The following is a 13,052-nucleotide window of genomic DNA, read 5'->3' as shown; positions in this document are numbered from 1 at the left end:
CCTGGTCAGGTAACATTATCAGGAAACACACCGGATCCTAACTGTGATCTTGTACAGAGGTGATGGTAGGCATACATTCTGCTGGCGTCGGAATGTAGTCTGTCAATGATCATGAATATGACCCTCCTATTTCTGATACTTTTAATGGACTGGATTGCAGTTTAGACTCCAACGCGTTCTCCACTCAGAACAACATGCAAAGTTAATTCATGTGGATGCCATGTCTAAAGACCACGGAACAGTTGATTTTTCTGTTTTCCTTTTGGCAGCTTTGTGTTCAAAGATAGCGTGCCACGGAAAAGCGGGATAGTGCCATAAGTACCTCCATGGCACTGCTCACCACTCTGATTGGCAGCATTGACAACCTGTCTAGAAGCTTGGGTGCCACAAGTACTCCCACTCCTAGATGTAGCTATTATAACTAAGAGTACACTTTAACATTTACACTGGCAATGTGGACACATATGTTCAGTTTCATGGCCACTAGTGAGAAACGTGATTTAGGCCCACAATTTGTGGTATGGATGCAACCGCAAGTGAATTAGAACCCTATGGTATTATGGACGTCACATCCATGTCCCTATCGTTCTGATTGACCCTTTTGTGCCACCATCCATTACAGAGTTTCTTTGATGAAGGCTGGCACCAGCTGAAGCTGCTCGTGAGGCCCCGGCAAGTAACCGGTTTCCTGGACGATGAGGAGATCCAGGAAGTGGCGCTACTGGAGCCGGTGGAGCCAATCTACATCAACGGCAAGACGCAGGTCGCCAAGAAGTTTGGGGCGGAGACCACAGTCCCTGTGAGTAGAAGGAACAGTGTTTGTTCTACGGCAAATTGGCAAGGGATGTGACTATAGGCTTACTACTGCTCCAGTATAATTACTTAGGTTGGCACTGTATATTTACTGGGGCCTTACGTGGGGCGTGCACGGCTCTCACAAAGCATTTGACGAAAGCATTTAGCAGATGTGGTTTTCTATGTTGGACTAAAGTGAAATAGGACCATTGCATTTGGATGAACAATGGGTGAAATTGTTGGATGTAGTGTAGTCTCTTTCATAATTTCAGTGTTGCCTGACTTGTTTTCCTTTCTTTTTTTAACCGCCTTTTTTAGGTGGAGATACAGAAACTGCGCCTTTATTGTGACCCTCATCAAAGCGAGAGAGAGACAGCCTGTGAAATCTACTCTGTGGTGAGGCACACATTACAATGTGGGGAAAATCTGTTCACTTCCCCAACTACTCTCAACTCCTTACTTATTTAATGTTATTATGACCGACGGAGAAAATGTAATAGCATCTCGACAAAGAAGTTGTAAAGTGCAGTTTGAAGTGCAGTTTACATAAACTGGGTATAAGGGTATAGTGATATATATTTTTCTCTCTTTTTTCTTTCACAGGATGATGAGAGGGTGAGTGAGGACTTGTTGTCTCTGCTCTTTTTAACCATTTAGTGTCTGCATTAGTGTCACACTTCAGTGTGTATCTGTCCCAGTGTCCCCTGGACCGTGAGCCCACAGTGGAGGAAGTGGAGTGTGACTGTGCTAATGGCAGCCCAGGACCACCTGGCCCTCCTGGACCTATGGTACAGTACAGCATCACCGGCTCCGGGGGTTACCTTCTCCCACACACATACAGTATACCAAGACACACACTCTCTCTGCCCCTCTCTCCATCTCATTCTGTCTGTCTGCTTCCTGGGCTTCGTTGTAAAAGAAAATGACATCTGATAGATTGGTTAGTCTCCTCCCCTCAGGTAGCTTTTGACACCAGAGCTTAAAACGTTTCAGTTATCAGCGACAGGCACTGCAACTGCAGCCTGTGTGATTTATTACATTGGGTCCATTCTAGAAGTGTGTCGGCAGGAATCACTGTCGATCATTAATCATTAGACGGGCCATCCATTATTACTGCAGTATTTATTTGGACAATCTTTCATTCAAAACAATACAAGTTAGAAAAGAAAGGGAGAAATCACTCCAATGTTTTTTTCTGATCCTCCTGAGTATATCCCACTTGCGTAGCATGATCAATCACACATTCACATTTGTTGTGGAGCCCGTAAAGTTTTTAATGCCATTGTGACTGGCTGTACAGGGTCTCCGAGGCGAGATAGGAAGAGCAGGACCACCAGGCCCTGACGGTAAGCCTGTGAGTACACATCAACATCTCATATCTTCTTTATATTGCGTGAAAACAACAGTACCCATCTCCCATCACACCTACCTCCCACAGATGTTGGGAGAAGTTTTGGGGGAGTTTTTGACCTATCATTTGACATAACGGAACAGAGAATCACAGATAGCCTTCCCACTTAGGCAACACATAGACTACATTATACTGACCCTGTTGTTTTGTCTAGGGAACCCAGGGTGAGCCTGGTGGGTCTGGAGAACCTGGGTTTCCTGGCGAGACGGTGAGCATTTCTTGACAATCCAACACTGCTAACTGTAACACGTGTAACACTCAGGAATAATGTACTATTAAATATGAATAGTACCGTTTTTTTTATCAAACCGCTATGGTTGTTATGCTAACAGTTAGCATATCCATTCAGTTTAATGTGGTCTGTGCAGGAATCAAACCCACCACAATAGTAGCCAGTATTACCAACACCATTGCAGCAACCACTGTTCTGAAAGCTCTAAGGAAAGCCCAGAGACCAACACCTAAAATATGATGCTAGGAAGAGTAGCGTGCGACTGTCTCTTTTATTAGCAACCGCTGCAGTGCCATTAATATATGTTTAATAGCATGATACATCTATTAAATCTGAGAGACATACAATAGAAGTGTTTGTTTCTTATTTATTCCTGACCCACACAGGGTGAATTGGGCCAACTAGGACCCAGCGGGGCTCCAGGTCTGACAGGTGGCAAGGTAAGCTCCTCCTCCTCTGTGTAGATGTGCATGATTTGGATTTATATATTAGGGTTTGAGTTTTGCATAACACTCTAACATGCTCCAACTTTGTGTCCATGAAGGGCGAGAGAGGGGATCCAGGACTGCCGGGGAAACCGGGCCCGCCAGGACCAAAGGTGAGACTCCCAACCCGACTTTCACCCACTGTGCCAGGGGACGAGAGGAGCCAACCGGCCCACACCACCACCACAGCCCTGTCTGAAGCACCACAATGGTGCTCTGTATACCAGTCTTGTTCTGTCTGTTCTGGACTAGTGTTTTAAGAGGGTTTAAACAGATGGTCAGGTTCAATGGAAACAACACAGTCTAACTGCGTTGAAGTGCAGGCCCTTTGAGACCAGATGGGGAGGAAATGGAGGGATTTATTTTCACATGTAGCATATCAAAACCTTCAGAAAATGGGCAGAGCAAAAAAAGTCAACACTGTAATACACTACAGATGCCAAGAGTAGTTAGATTTTTCATCAATGCCTCACTGTGCGTTGTTAAATATTGTCTTTTGTATTCAAGGGTCCTGCCACCTCACAATTAAACCTGGGTTCTGTTGGAATGCCAGGGAAAAAGGTAAGGGAGGAAGGGTTTGGGCCTGGGTCTCCAGACCTTTTCATAACAATAGATCTATAATATTTGATGAACCGAAACTTTGCCTGTAACAGCATGTCTTCTCCATTGTCCATATAGGGACTTCCGGGTGAGAGGGGACAAACCGGACCTCCGGGTGAGATTGGACCAATGGTACGTTCTGGTTTTGATTCTTTGTTTATCTATGATCATCATCTGACCAATATGGTCGTTTGTCATAATCTTTGGCAGTCTGTCAGTTTCGGGAACCTGGCTTCTTAGTTAGATCTTGTTTAAAGCTCCCATGTCTACATAGCTGCTGATAAAATAGTATGTGTTGCCTGCTTCTACACCCTAGACTATTACAATGATTCTTATTTAAGTCCTTCACAAAAAAATGCAAACCTTCAACTCAATCCCCATTACTAACAGGTGAGGGCTTCCAGTGTACGTCTCATCTCATAAGATGCTCAAACTGACAGAACTAATAACTACCATGCACTGCATGAATAAATAAAATAAAATAAAATTGTATTGGTCACATACATATGTGTAGCAGATGTTATTGCGGGTGTAGGAAAATGCTTGTGTTTTCAGCTCCAACAGTGCAGTAATATCTAACAAGTAATATCTAACAATTTCACAATACACACACATCTAAAGTAAAAGGAATGGAATGGAATTAAGAATATATAAATATTTGGATGAGCAATGTCGGAGCAGCATAGACTGAAATACAATAGAATAGAATAGAAAGCAGTATATACATATGAGATGAGTAATGCAAAATATGTAAACATTATTAAAGTGATTAGTGTTCCATTATTAAAGTGGCCAGTGATTTCAAGTCTATGTATACAGGGCAGCAGCCTCTAAGATGCTAGTGATGGCTATTTAACAGTCTGATGGCCTTGAGATAGAAGCTGATTTTCAGTCTCTCGGTCTCAGCTTTGATGCCCCTTTACTGACCTCGCCTTCTGGATGATAGCGGGGTGAACAGGCAGTGGCTCGGGTAGTTGTTGTCCTTGATGATCTTTTTAGCCTTCCTGTGACATCCGGTGCTGTAGGTGTCCTGTAGGGCAGGGAGTTTGCCCCCGATGATGCGTTGGGCAGACCACACAACCCTATGGAGAACCCTGCAGTTGTGGGCGGTGCAGTTGCTGTACCAGGCGGTGATACAGGCTGACAGGATGCTCTCAATTGTGCATCTGTAAAAGTTTGAGGCTTTTAGGTGCCAAGCAAAATGTATTCAGCCTCCTGTGGTTGACGAGGCGCTGTTGCACCTTCTTCACCACACTGTCTGTGTGGGTGGACCATTTCAGTTTGTCAGTGATGTGTACACCGAGGAACTTGAAGCTTTCCACCTTCTTCACTGCGGTCCCGTCAATGTGGATAGTGGGGTGCTCCCTCTGCTGTGTCCTGAAGTCTACGATCAGCTCCTTTGTTTTGTTGACATTGGATGAGAGGTTATTTTTCTGGCACCACACTCCCAGGGCCCTCATCTCCTCCCTGTAGGCTGTCTAGTCTTTGTTGGTAATCAAGCCTACTACTGTTGTGTTGTCTGCAAACGTGATGATTGAGTTGCAGGCGTGTGTGGCCACACAGTCATGAATGAACAGGGTGTTGTGGGGCCCCTGTATTGAGGATCAGCGAAGTGAATATGTCTGTAAACACTCCAGCCAGCTGGTCTGAGTATGCTCTGAGGACGTGGATAGGGATGCCGTCTCATCCGGCAGCCTTGCGAGGGTTGACGCGGTTAAATGTCTTACGTCGGCCACGGAGAATGAGAGCCCACACTCTTTGATAGCTGGTCGGTTTCGCTGTGTTATCCTCAAAGCGGGAGAAAAAGGTGTTTAGCTTACCTGGAAGCAAGACGTCGGTGTCCGCGACGTGGCTGGTTTTTCCTTTGTAGTCTGTGATTGTCTGTAGACTCTGCCACATATGTCTTGTGTCTGAGCTGTTGAATTGCGACTCCACTTTGTCTCTATACTGACATTTTGCCTGTTTGATTGCCTTATATTCATCCAAAATCCCAGTCACTTTGCCATGGTTAAATGCGGTTTTGCGCGAATTCTGCCATCTACCCAAGGTTTCTGGTTTGGGTCGGTTTAAGGGGGCTAGTAAACTGTCATCCAAATTTCAGTACTTCAAATTCTCTCTCACTGCAGTGGTTCTGAGATGCACCTGACTGCATAACCCACAGCAGGTCTTTGACTCTGAAACCGTTTTGATTCCCAGGCTAGCCGTTCTTACCTTCACAGAGGAGACACCACAGTTATTTTGTAATTCTCTCAGATATGGGAGAAAGTGTAGGTTACAGCAGAGTGGGTTTGCTGCTTCCTCAGTCCTCTCTGTATGTCTATACACCAGACAGCCTGTTTGAAGTGGGAGTGGAGGGGCTCATTTCTGTAATTGTGTTTGATTTGGGACGTGAAGAGGGGGAATTTGGTATTGACCTGTTCTGCTCCGTTTCTTATTTTATTTTCCTTACAGGGGGGACCAGGAGTGCAGGGCAAAGATGGAATGATTGGGCCGGTGGGACCAAAGGTGATTCCTATCCTCTACTTCCTGCTCCATTAACAATGGGCGGATCTTAACTTGATTTTTGTTTATAGAGGCATAGGCAGTAATGAAAGGAAGCAAGACTCATTCTGTTTCTCGTTAGTTAACAGTGTAGTTCCTGTGTCATTACATGAAACAACATAATATCCAAGCAACTACATTCACTACATGGTGGTTTTTCTTTGATGTACCGTGTGAAAATATGAGGTACAGTACGATCATATAGGATAATGTGCTCTGCCAAGTGAATCATATTCTACTTTGATTGAAATTCAATCCCATCAAGCCTCTCTTGGCATAATTTGATTCAATTAAGCGAAGGACACAGGATTGACCACATCTGAAGTACGTCAAGTTGTGAAATAAGTTAAATGCAACACTGTGAACTTGCAAACAAGAAAGCATGAAGGCTCGCTGTGGAGATTCACTTTCGACCATTCTAGGAAAGGAAGTTATGTGCATGATATACCAATTTGAATTCCAGCCACAAAGCAATTTGGCAGTTTTCCTGTTATTATAATGCAATTGCGACCCAAGAAACACTGTAATTCCAACAGGCCCATCGGTCTGTGTGTGGGTTGAGCACTGCCTCAGTAAAAACAAAAGGTTGTGTTCACACTTTGAGTTTCTAATGTGAACCACATGTCGGGTGCTACTGCACAGTTCCATTGACACAAAACAAAATTGCAGTCCGGTCATATTGTTAAACATGTCCTATTAGACCCAAATGAGGCCTTTCATCAGAACTAAAGGACCAAAACACAGTGGTTAAAGACCCATGTCATGGATGTGTTTCATCCTGAAAAGCACCTTGAAAAGTGAGTGAGGGATTTGTAACCAACAAGCTAGAAGACTGTGATTGCTCTGGTCCTGGGACCAAGCTAGAAGCCTGTGATTGCCCTGGTCCTGGGACCAAGCTAGAAACCTGTGATTGTCCTGGGACCAAGCTAGAAGCCTGTGATTGCCCTGGTCCTGGGACCAAGCTAGAAGCCTGTGATTGCCCTGGTCCTGGGACCAAGCTAGAAGCCTGTGATTGCCCTGGTCCTGGGACCAAGCTAGAAGCCTGTGATTGCCCTGGTCCTCGGACCAAGCTAGAAGCCTGTGATTGCCCTGGTCCTGGGACCAAGCTAGAAGCCTGTGATTGCCCTGGTCCTGGGACCAAGCTAGAAGCCTGTGATTTCCCTGGTCCTGGGACCAAGCTAGAAGCCTGTGATTTCCCTGGTCCTGGGACCAAGCTAGAAGCCTGTGATTTCCCTGGTCCTGGGACCAAGCTAGAAGCCTGTGATTGCCCTGGTCCTGGGACCAAGCTAGAAGCCTGTGATTTCCCTGGTCCTGGGACCAAGCTAGAAGCCTGTGATTTCCCTGGTCCTGGGACCAAGCTAGAAGCCTGTGATTTCCCTGGTCCTGGGACCAAGCGAACGTTCACTAGTGGCATTTTCTCAGATACTGCAAGAAAAATAAATGAAGTGCATTTCCCTTGATACTGTTGCAGGGAACATTGCACAGCCTAATGATTTACAGGAATCAATCCATCTGTATATACAGACGGACAGAAAGGGCTAATCTCATACAGTTGACTACAACATGGAAATTCAAATCTGTTTATTGGATTAGTGACTCCTAACAAAGATTGTGTTTGGATGGAAAAGTCAGAAAGAGTGTTTTCCCCTCTACCTTTCAGCCCATTGTAATGGTTGGTAAATGAATGAATCACAAGGCAGTGCAGACTCAGTGAGACAAATCTACGTAATGTTATTTGTGCTACCGGATCTTATACAGTTTACTTTTCTAATGAAAGAGAGAGACATTGTTGAACTGGGTTGTACAGATTGATTAATTCACTTGTTGTACAGATTCATTCACTTCAACCCATCTGGACACAATCAGTGCACAATCTTGACTTGCAGTAAGTCATCAGATTGAAATGATGATTTAGTGATCCTGGAAGTCAGTGTAATTATGTATAACTGTGTGTGATTATTATTATTTTTTTGTGACACATGTTGGAGAACTATTGTAACAAACCAATGGCGTGATTCAATCAGTTAGTGTTGCTTTACACTGAGATCCACTGGTGAATTTGAAACACTGATGGTGCATATAGAATAGTGTGTGTGTGTGTGTGTGTGTGTGTGTGTGTGTGTGTGTGTGTGTGTGTGTGTGTGCACGTGCGTGTATTTCCAGTCTCAGGCAGTTTGAATGAGACATGCACTCACCCCCATTGACAGTTCAGGTGGCTGGGGTCCTGGGTCCTGTCATGGGGGTGTTTCACATTACTGGCAGAGGGCCACCCCCCCACTCAGCACCCAGTCCATGCCAAGCTATAGGCCTGTACCTGTACTATACTCACAACCTCCTGTTAACAACATGTCTAGCTGCTGCACTGTAACACACTGCATGCCTGTGAGGTCATGGCTTTACCATTAGCTTGGCTGTTACCCAAACACCTGCTTGCTCACTGACAGAGAGCACGCACGCCTTCTAAATGAATGTATAAAGTCAATATCCATGTGTATATCAAGTATAAATGCAACCATTATTAGACATTTATTTGTGAGTTTTATGTTTTTAACAATCTCCATGGGTTAGTTTTCATTTTACTATTCGCCCAAATCTATATTTTCTGCTGACATTAGGAATTGAACTGAAGTTATACCCAATACTGAAATTGTACTACAATTATACCCACAGGAGGGAAGTGAAATCAATCACCACAAACATCTCATGAATGGGATATGTCCACGAGTCTGCTTGGGTTGCATTGTGTGATATGTTTCATGGCGGCTGGCTCGTTCTCAAGGTTTTTGCAGGACAAGGTGAAATATTTTCACTCCAACCATTTTTCCAGTGGACTCACAAACCTAGCAAAATATTTGCTCTGGGAGCACACATTAGGAGTGTGTTTGCTGTGTGTTACACTGTGTTGTGCTCTTTGGGTAAAAACAAGGCCATTTTCTTCTCTGCAGTCGAAATATTCCAAGGTGGGTGAGTTAGCAACACGGTATCCTGGGGCAGGGTGTGTATTGATTTTGGTTATGGTGTGATTATCACTGAGCTAAGAGACAGAAGAGACACTGACAGGGCTAGGTGAGATCCTGGGACACACAAGCAAACTTGACTCGGCAACCTGTTGTTATGCCTAATTCCATAACATCTAAATGGCAGGCAATTGTTGTAGGGTACCTAGGCTTTGGTGAAGGATGTTATGAATGTTGAAGGATGTTAGTCTTCACCCGGTAGCAAAACTTAAACTATGACAACTTGGTATTGAACGCAGGTGGTCTTTATGCTTTAACATCGTGTTAACCCTATGAGCTAAAGCCTCTGCATCCCATCTGGGAGTTAAAACAAGCCCCCAGGCAAGGTTACTCATTTGACAATCATGGTTCACTGAACTACCTCCGCTTCTCCAACATACCTCAGGAGGAAAACGGTAGAAGACATTCAAGATATTGGCTTGGTTTTTACTATCTTCTCCTTTTTATTGGAGATTTCCGCTAGAACAATGTTTACAGAGGGCACCTCTAGACCTAGCTTCAGCAGACGTATATCTTCCCCTTATCGACCAGGATGGCAGATTTACTCCCTCTTTTGTCCCATCCCTTCTCAGGTCAGGGTCTCTGAATTCCAACAAACAGTTTAGCCTGCTCAATGGAAGTGCCATAGCCTAGGTACCAGTATGTTTAGCTAACATTCCACTCCTTGTACGCCATGTCACAGAGGCAACATGGACCCCACAAATCCGATGGGGCACAGCTATAGGCCAACTTCATAAAATTGCTAGGTGGCTTGTAGTATTACAGAGAAATAACAACAAAAAATGACTGTACCCAGACTAGATGTGCCCTGCATCTCTCATCTCTAAATTATGACAGTTGGCAGACCCAAAATATCGTAGGGCCTGAAACAAAAGCGCAAAATAATTTCTATGTATTATCATTATCATTTAGTAGAAGTAGTTTCTCTGTCTAGTTTACTGGTTTGGAAGCCTCCAGGAAAGTTGGTCTGAGATTAAAAAATGATACAATAACAGAAATGGGACTCTGAAGGTCTTTAAAGTGTTTAAATATAATGCAAATATAAAACAAAAACATGTCATTAAGCAGATACCTTTAGCTAGGGGTAAAGGTGGGTTTTTACCCAGATCTTAAATCCATGAGCACTGGACCATCAGGAGGGGGATGATCTCTTACCAGGACACCAGTTACCCAACCTAATACTCACAGTGCCTTATGTATTTACAGAGCTCATGTCTATCTCTCCATCTCGTCACGACAGAAGGGACTCTTCTCTCTCTCCCCTCTCTATCTTCTTCCATCTCTTTCAAAATCCCTGAGAAAGATGACCCATGCATGACTATTGAGATTAGAGGACAGTAAAAATGTCACAATGCCACATGAGCTAGTAAAACAGATTCCAGGCCAAATCCTTCGCCCAATTTCTTTCATCCAACGCACACATCATTAGGTTGTGTGATTAGCTGTTGTGACGTGGCCTGTCAGTTTCATTGGTGAGGTTTCTGCCCTAGGAAAACACATGCACACATACACGCGCATGAACACATGCACGCACACACACACACAATTAGACAAGCACATTTTAATCTCGACACTATCCACACTTTCACAGACATATAAAACTCAAATTTGTTGTAAATATCGTTGATTTACACAGAGTTGTCCTTTAAACAATACTGAAACCCGGGCTGCCTATTCCAATTAATGTCAATGAGGCCTATACTATAGACTTATGCGACTTTACAGAAGTATAGACCAGGGCAATTCCTCCCACAAAAACATTTTCATAGTTGGGGATAAAATATACGATTACACTATCCCTGGTCTAATTTCAACAATGTCTTATTGAGGCCCTCATGTTGAAGCCATTGAGCATGTTTTTTTTTGTACTTGCATACTCAATGCATGCATTATTAAAAAGGCATACTCGAGTATTTCATGAAGGATTGTCTGTCTGTGTGCACATATTGGATGAATCTGTTTGGGTCCTTCATGGATACTTCAGGATTTTGGCAATGAATCCCTTTATCTACTTCCCCAGAGTCGGATGAACTTGTGGTTACCATTTTTATGTCTCTGCATGCAGTTTGAAGGAAGTTGCTAACTAGCTTTAGCGAAATTGCTAACTAATGTTAGTACAATGACTGGAAGTTTATGGTAACTGCTAGCATTGGCTCGCAGAACTACAGTACCTCTAACTTCCTTCATACTGGATGCAGAGACATTCAAATGGTATCCATGAGTTCATCTCACTTGGGGGAAGTAGATAAAGGGCTTCATTACCCCAATTCCTGAGTTATCCCTTTAACCAGGGGAGGAATCTGTTAGGACCTTTAACCAGGGGATGAATCTGTTACGGTCTTTAACCAGGGGATGAATCTGTTAGGATCTTTAACCAGGGGATGTGTAGTGTAGCAGATGGGTAATACATGTGTATATGTCTACTCTCAGCACCACACACACACACACACACACACACACACACACACACACACACACACACACACACACACACACACACACACACACACACACACACACACACACACAAACACCATCACTGGCTAAAGCCCCAACATCAAGATTCCTTCCCCCGCTGCTTCAGTAGCCCACACGTACAATAACAGGACACCAGATTTGATCCTTGAATTAAACAAGTTGGCAGAATGTAAGCCAAGCTGTAGCCCACTCTGTTTTAGGCTAAGCCTCCCTACAGGACTAGTGCCAATTAGATTAGCACTCGAGGAAGCTCAGTAACACTACAATGGGATTCTGACGTCATTCAGGAAAAGGTGCCTCAAATGAACCTCCCTTGTTCATTGTTGCTAGCTGAAGGAGGACATTCTATGAGCATTGCTTTGAATGCATTTACAGATGCTTATGTATCTATGAGGTTGTTGTGTGGAACCACAAGCTCTTACTAATACTCTTGGCAGACAATGGAGGGCATTATATCTATAAGTGGATGGCCTATATATAATGGCTTAGGTGGTTGTCTAACCTAGCTACCTTCAGATGACTGCACTAACTGTACGCACCTCTGGATAAGTGTCTGCTAATTGATTCAAACGTAAATGTTATAGAAAATGTTACCGCATGATACCTCAACAAAACTGAGGGTGTTAATTACTTTGGCAATATGATACACAGAGTCCCTAAAAACCGGCTTGTAATTTGGGAACTCCCTATGTTACTCCTTTGTTGAGATTCCAGTTGCATATCGCAATAAATATCTGCTGAATGTAATTTGGCTTTTTAATTATAGGGTATTATCCCTAAGCATGACCTGTTTACATGGTTTTGATGATTTGTTAGTGTTATTGCCATACAATTACATATGGAACACGTGAATTATATATTCTTTGTGGTTGTTGCCCTATTCACATAGAAGACTTGTGGAAGAGGTTCTGGAAGAAAGGAAATGCTTTTTTAAAATCAGGAAATGTTTGTCTAATAACTATTGGCATACATACACAGCACTTTTCTAAAATGGAATACTCGTCTCCCATTCTTGTTATCCACCTGCTTACTCAAAACTCTTTACCATTCCACAAATGGGCAACTAGCCTCAGTTTCCTGAACCTCTAGCAATTAGGAAAAAGTCCTGTAATGTGTGTAGCCGAGTGCTCCGGGGAGTGGTGCTGTCACTCCTAGTCCCAGCTTTAGTTGGTTTGTGTTGAGTGAAGTTGTCACACACCTACACTGGGATAGAAAGCGCTTTTTGTGTTGTTGCTCGGTGGCTGAGCGTCGAGACAACACATGCAGTTTCAGCTCTTACGATGTCTGTCCAGTCTCCGTACAAACAGGCAACAGTAGGAGGCAGCCATTTTTGAAAAATTTCCCATTTAAACCACGTTCCAGGTCCAGTACGTCAAAAAACCCATGAAGAGGCTAGCTAGTCGCTACACAGAGAGCCCTTTCTAATATCTTGTAATGCCACCCTAATATGATTGTGATGCAGCATTTAGCTGCCAAAATCAATGTTTGAGCCC

The 13,052-nt window shown here is 43.7% G+C and overlaps 1 protein-coding gene across 2 annotated transcripts in view; it reads left to right on the top strand.

Moving 5' to 3' along the window:
• si:dkey-225n22.4 (collagen alpha-1(XXI) chain) overlaps positions 1-13,052 on the top strand; it is a 47,849-nt gene that overhangs the window by 15,330 nt on the left and 19,467 nt on the right. The window contains exons 7-17 of one of the 2 annotated variants that reach the window (XM_021562733.2): positions 623-799; positions 1,114-1,191; positions 1,399-1,410; positions 1,494-1,583; positions 2,096-2,149; positions 2,361-2,414; positions 2,825-2,878; positions 2,983-3,036; positions 3,431-3,484; positions 3,602-3,655; positions 5,975-6,028. In XM_021562733.2, coding sequence (XP_021418408.2) covers positions 623-799; positions 1,114-1,191; positions 1,399-1,410; positions 1,494-1,583; positions 2,096-2,149; positions 2,361-2,414; positions 2,825-2,878; positions 2,983-3,036; positions 3,431-3,484; positions 3,602-3,655; positions 5,975-6,028 — 735 coding nt within the window. The remainder of the gene's footprint in view (positions 1-622; positions 800-1,113; positions 1,192-1,398; positions 1,411-1,493; positions 1,584-2,095; positions 2,150-2,360; positions 2,415-2,824; positions 2,879-2,982; positions 3,037-3,430; positions 3,485-3,601; positions 3,656-5,974; positions 6,029-13,052) is intronic. The other variant, XM_021562735.2, reaches the window with a different exon arrangement.

Source organism: Oncorhynchus mykiss, chromosome 15 (assembly GCF_013265735.2).
Source record: "Oncorhynchus mykiss isolate Arlee chromosome 15, USDA_OmykA_1.1, whole genome shotgun sequence".
Classification (NCBI taxonomy): domain Eukaryota; kingdom Metazoa; phylum Chordata; class Actinopteri; order Salmoniformes; family Salmonidae; genus Oncorhynchus; species Oncorhynchus mykiss.
Note: the sequence above shows the minus strand (reverse complement) of the source record. Positions and strands in the feature narration are given on the sequence as shown.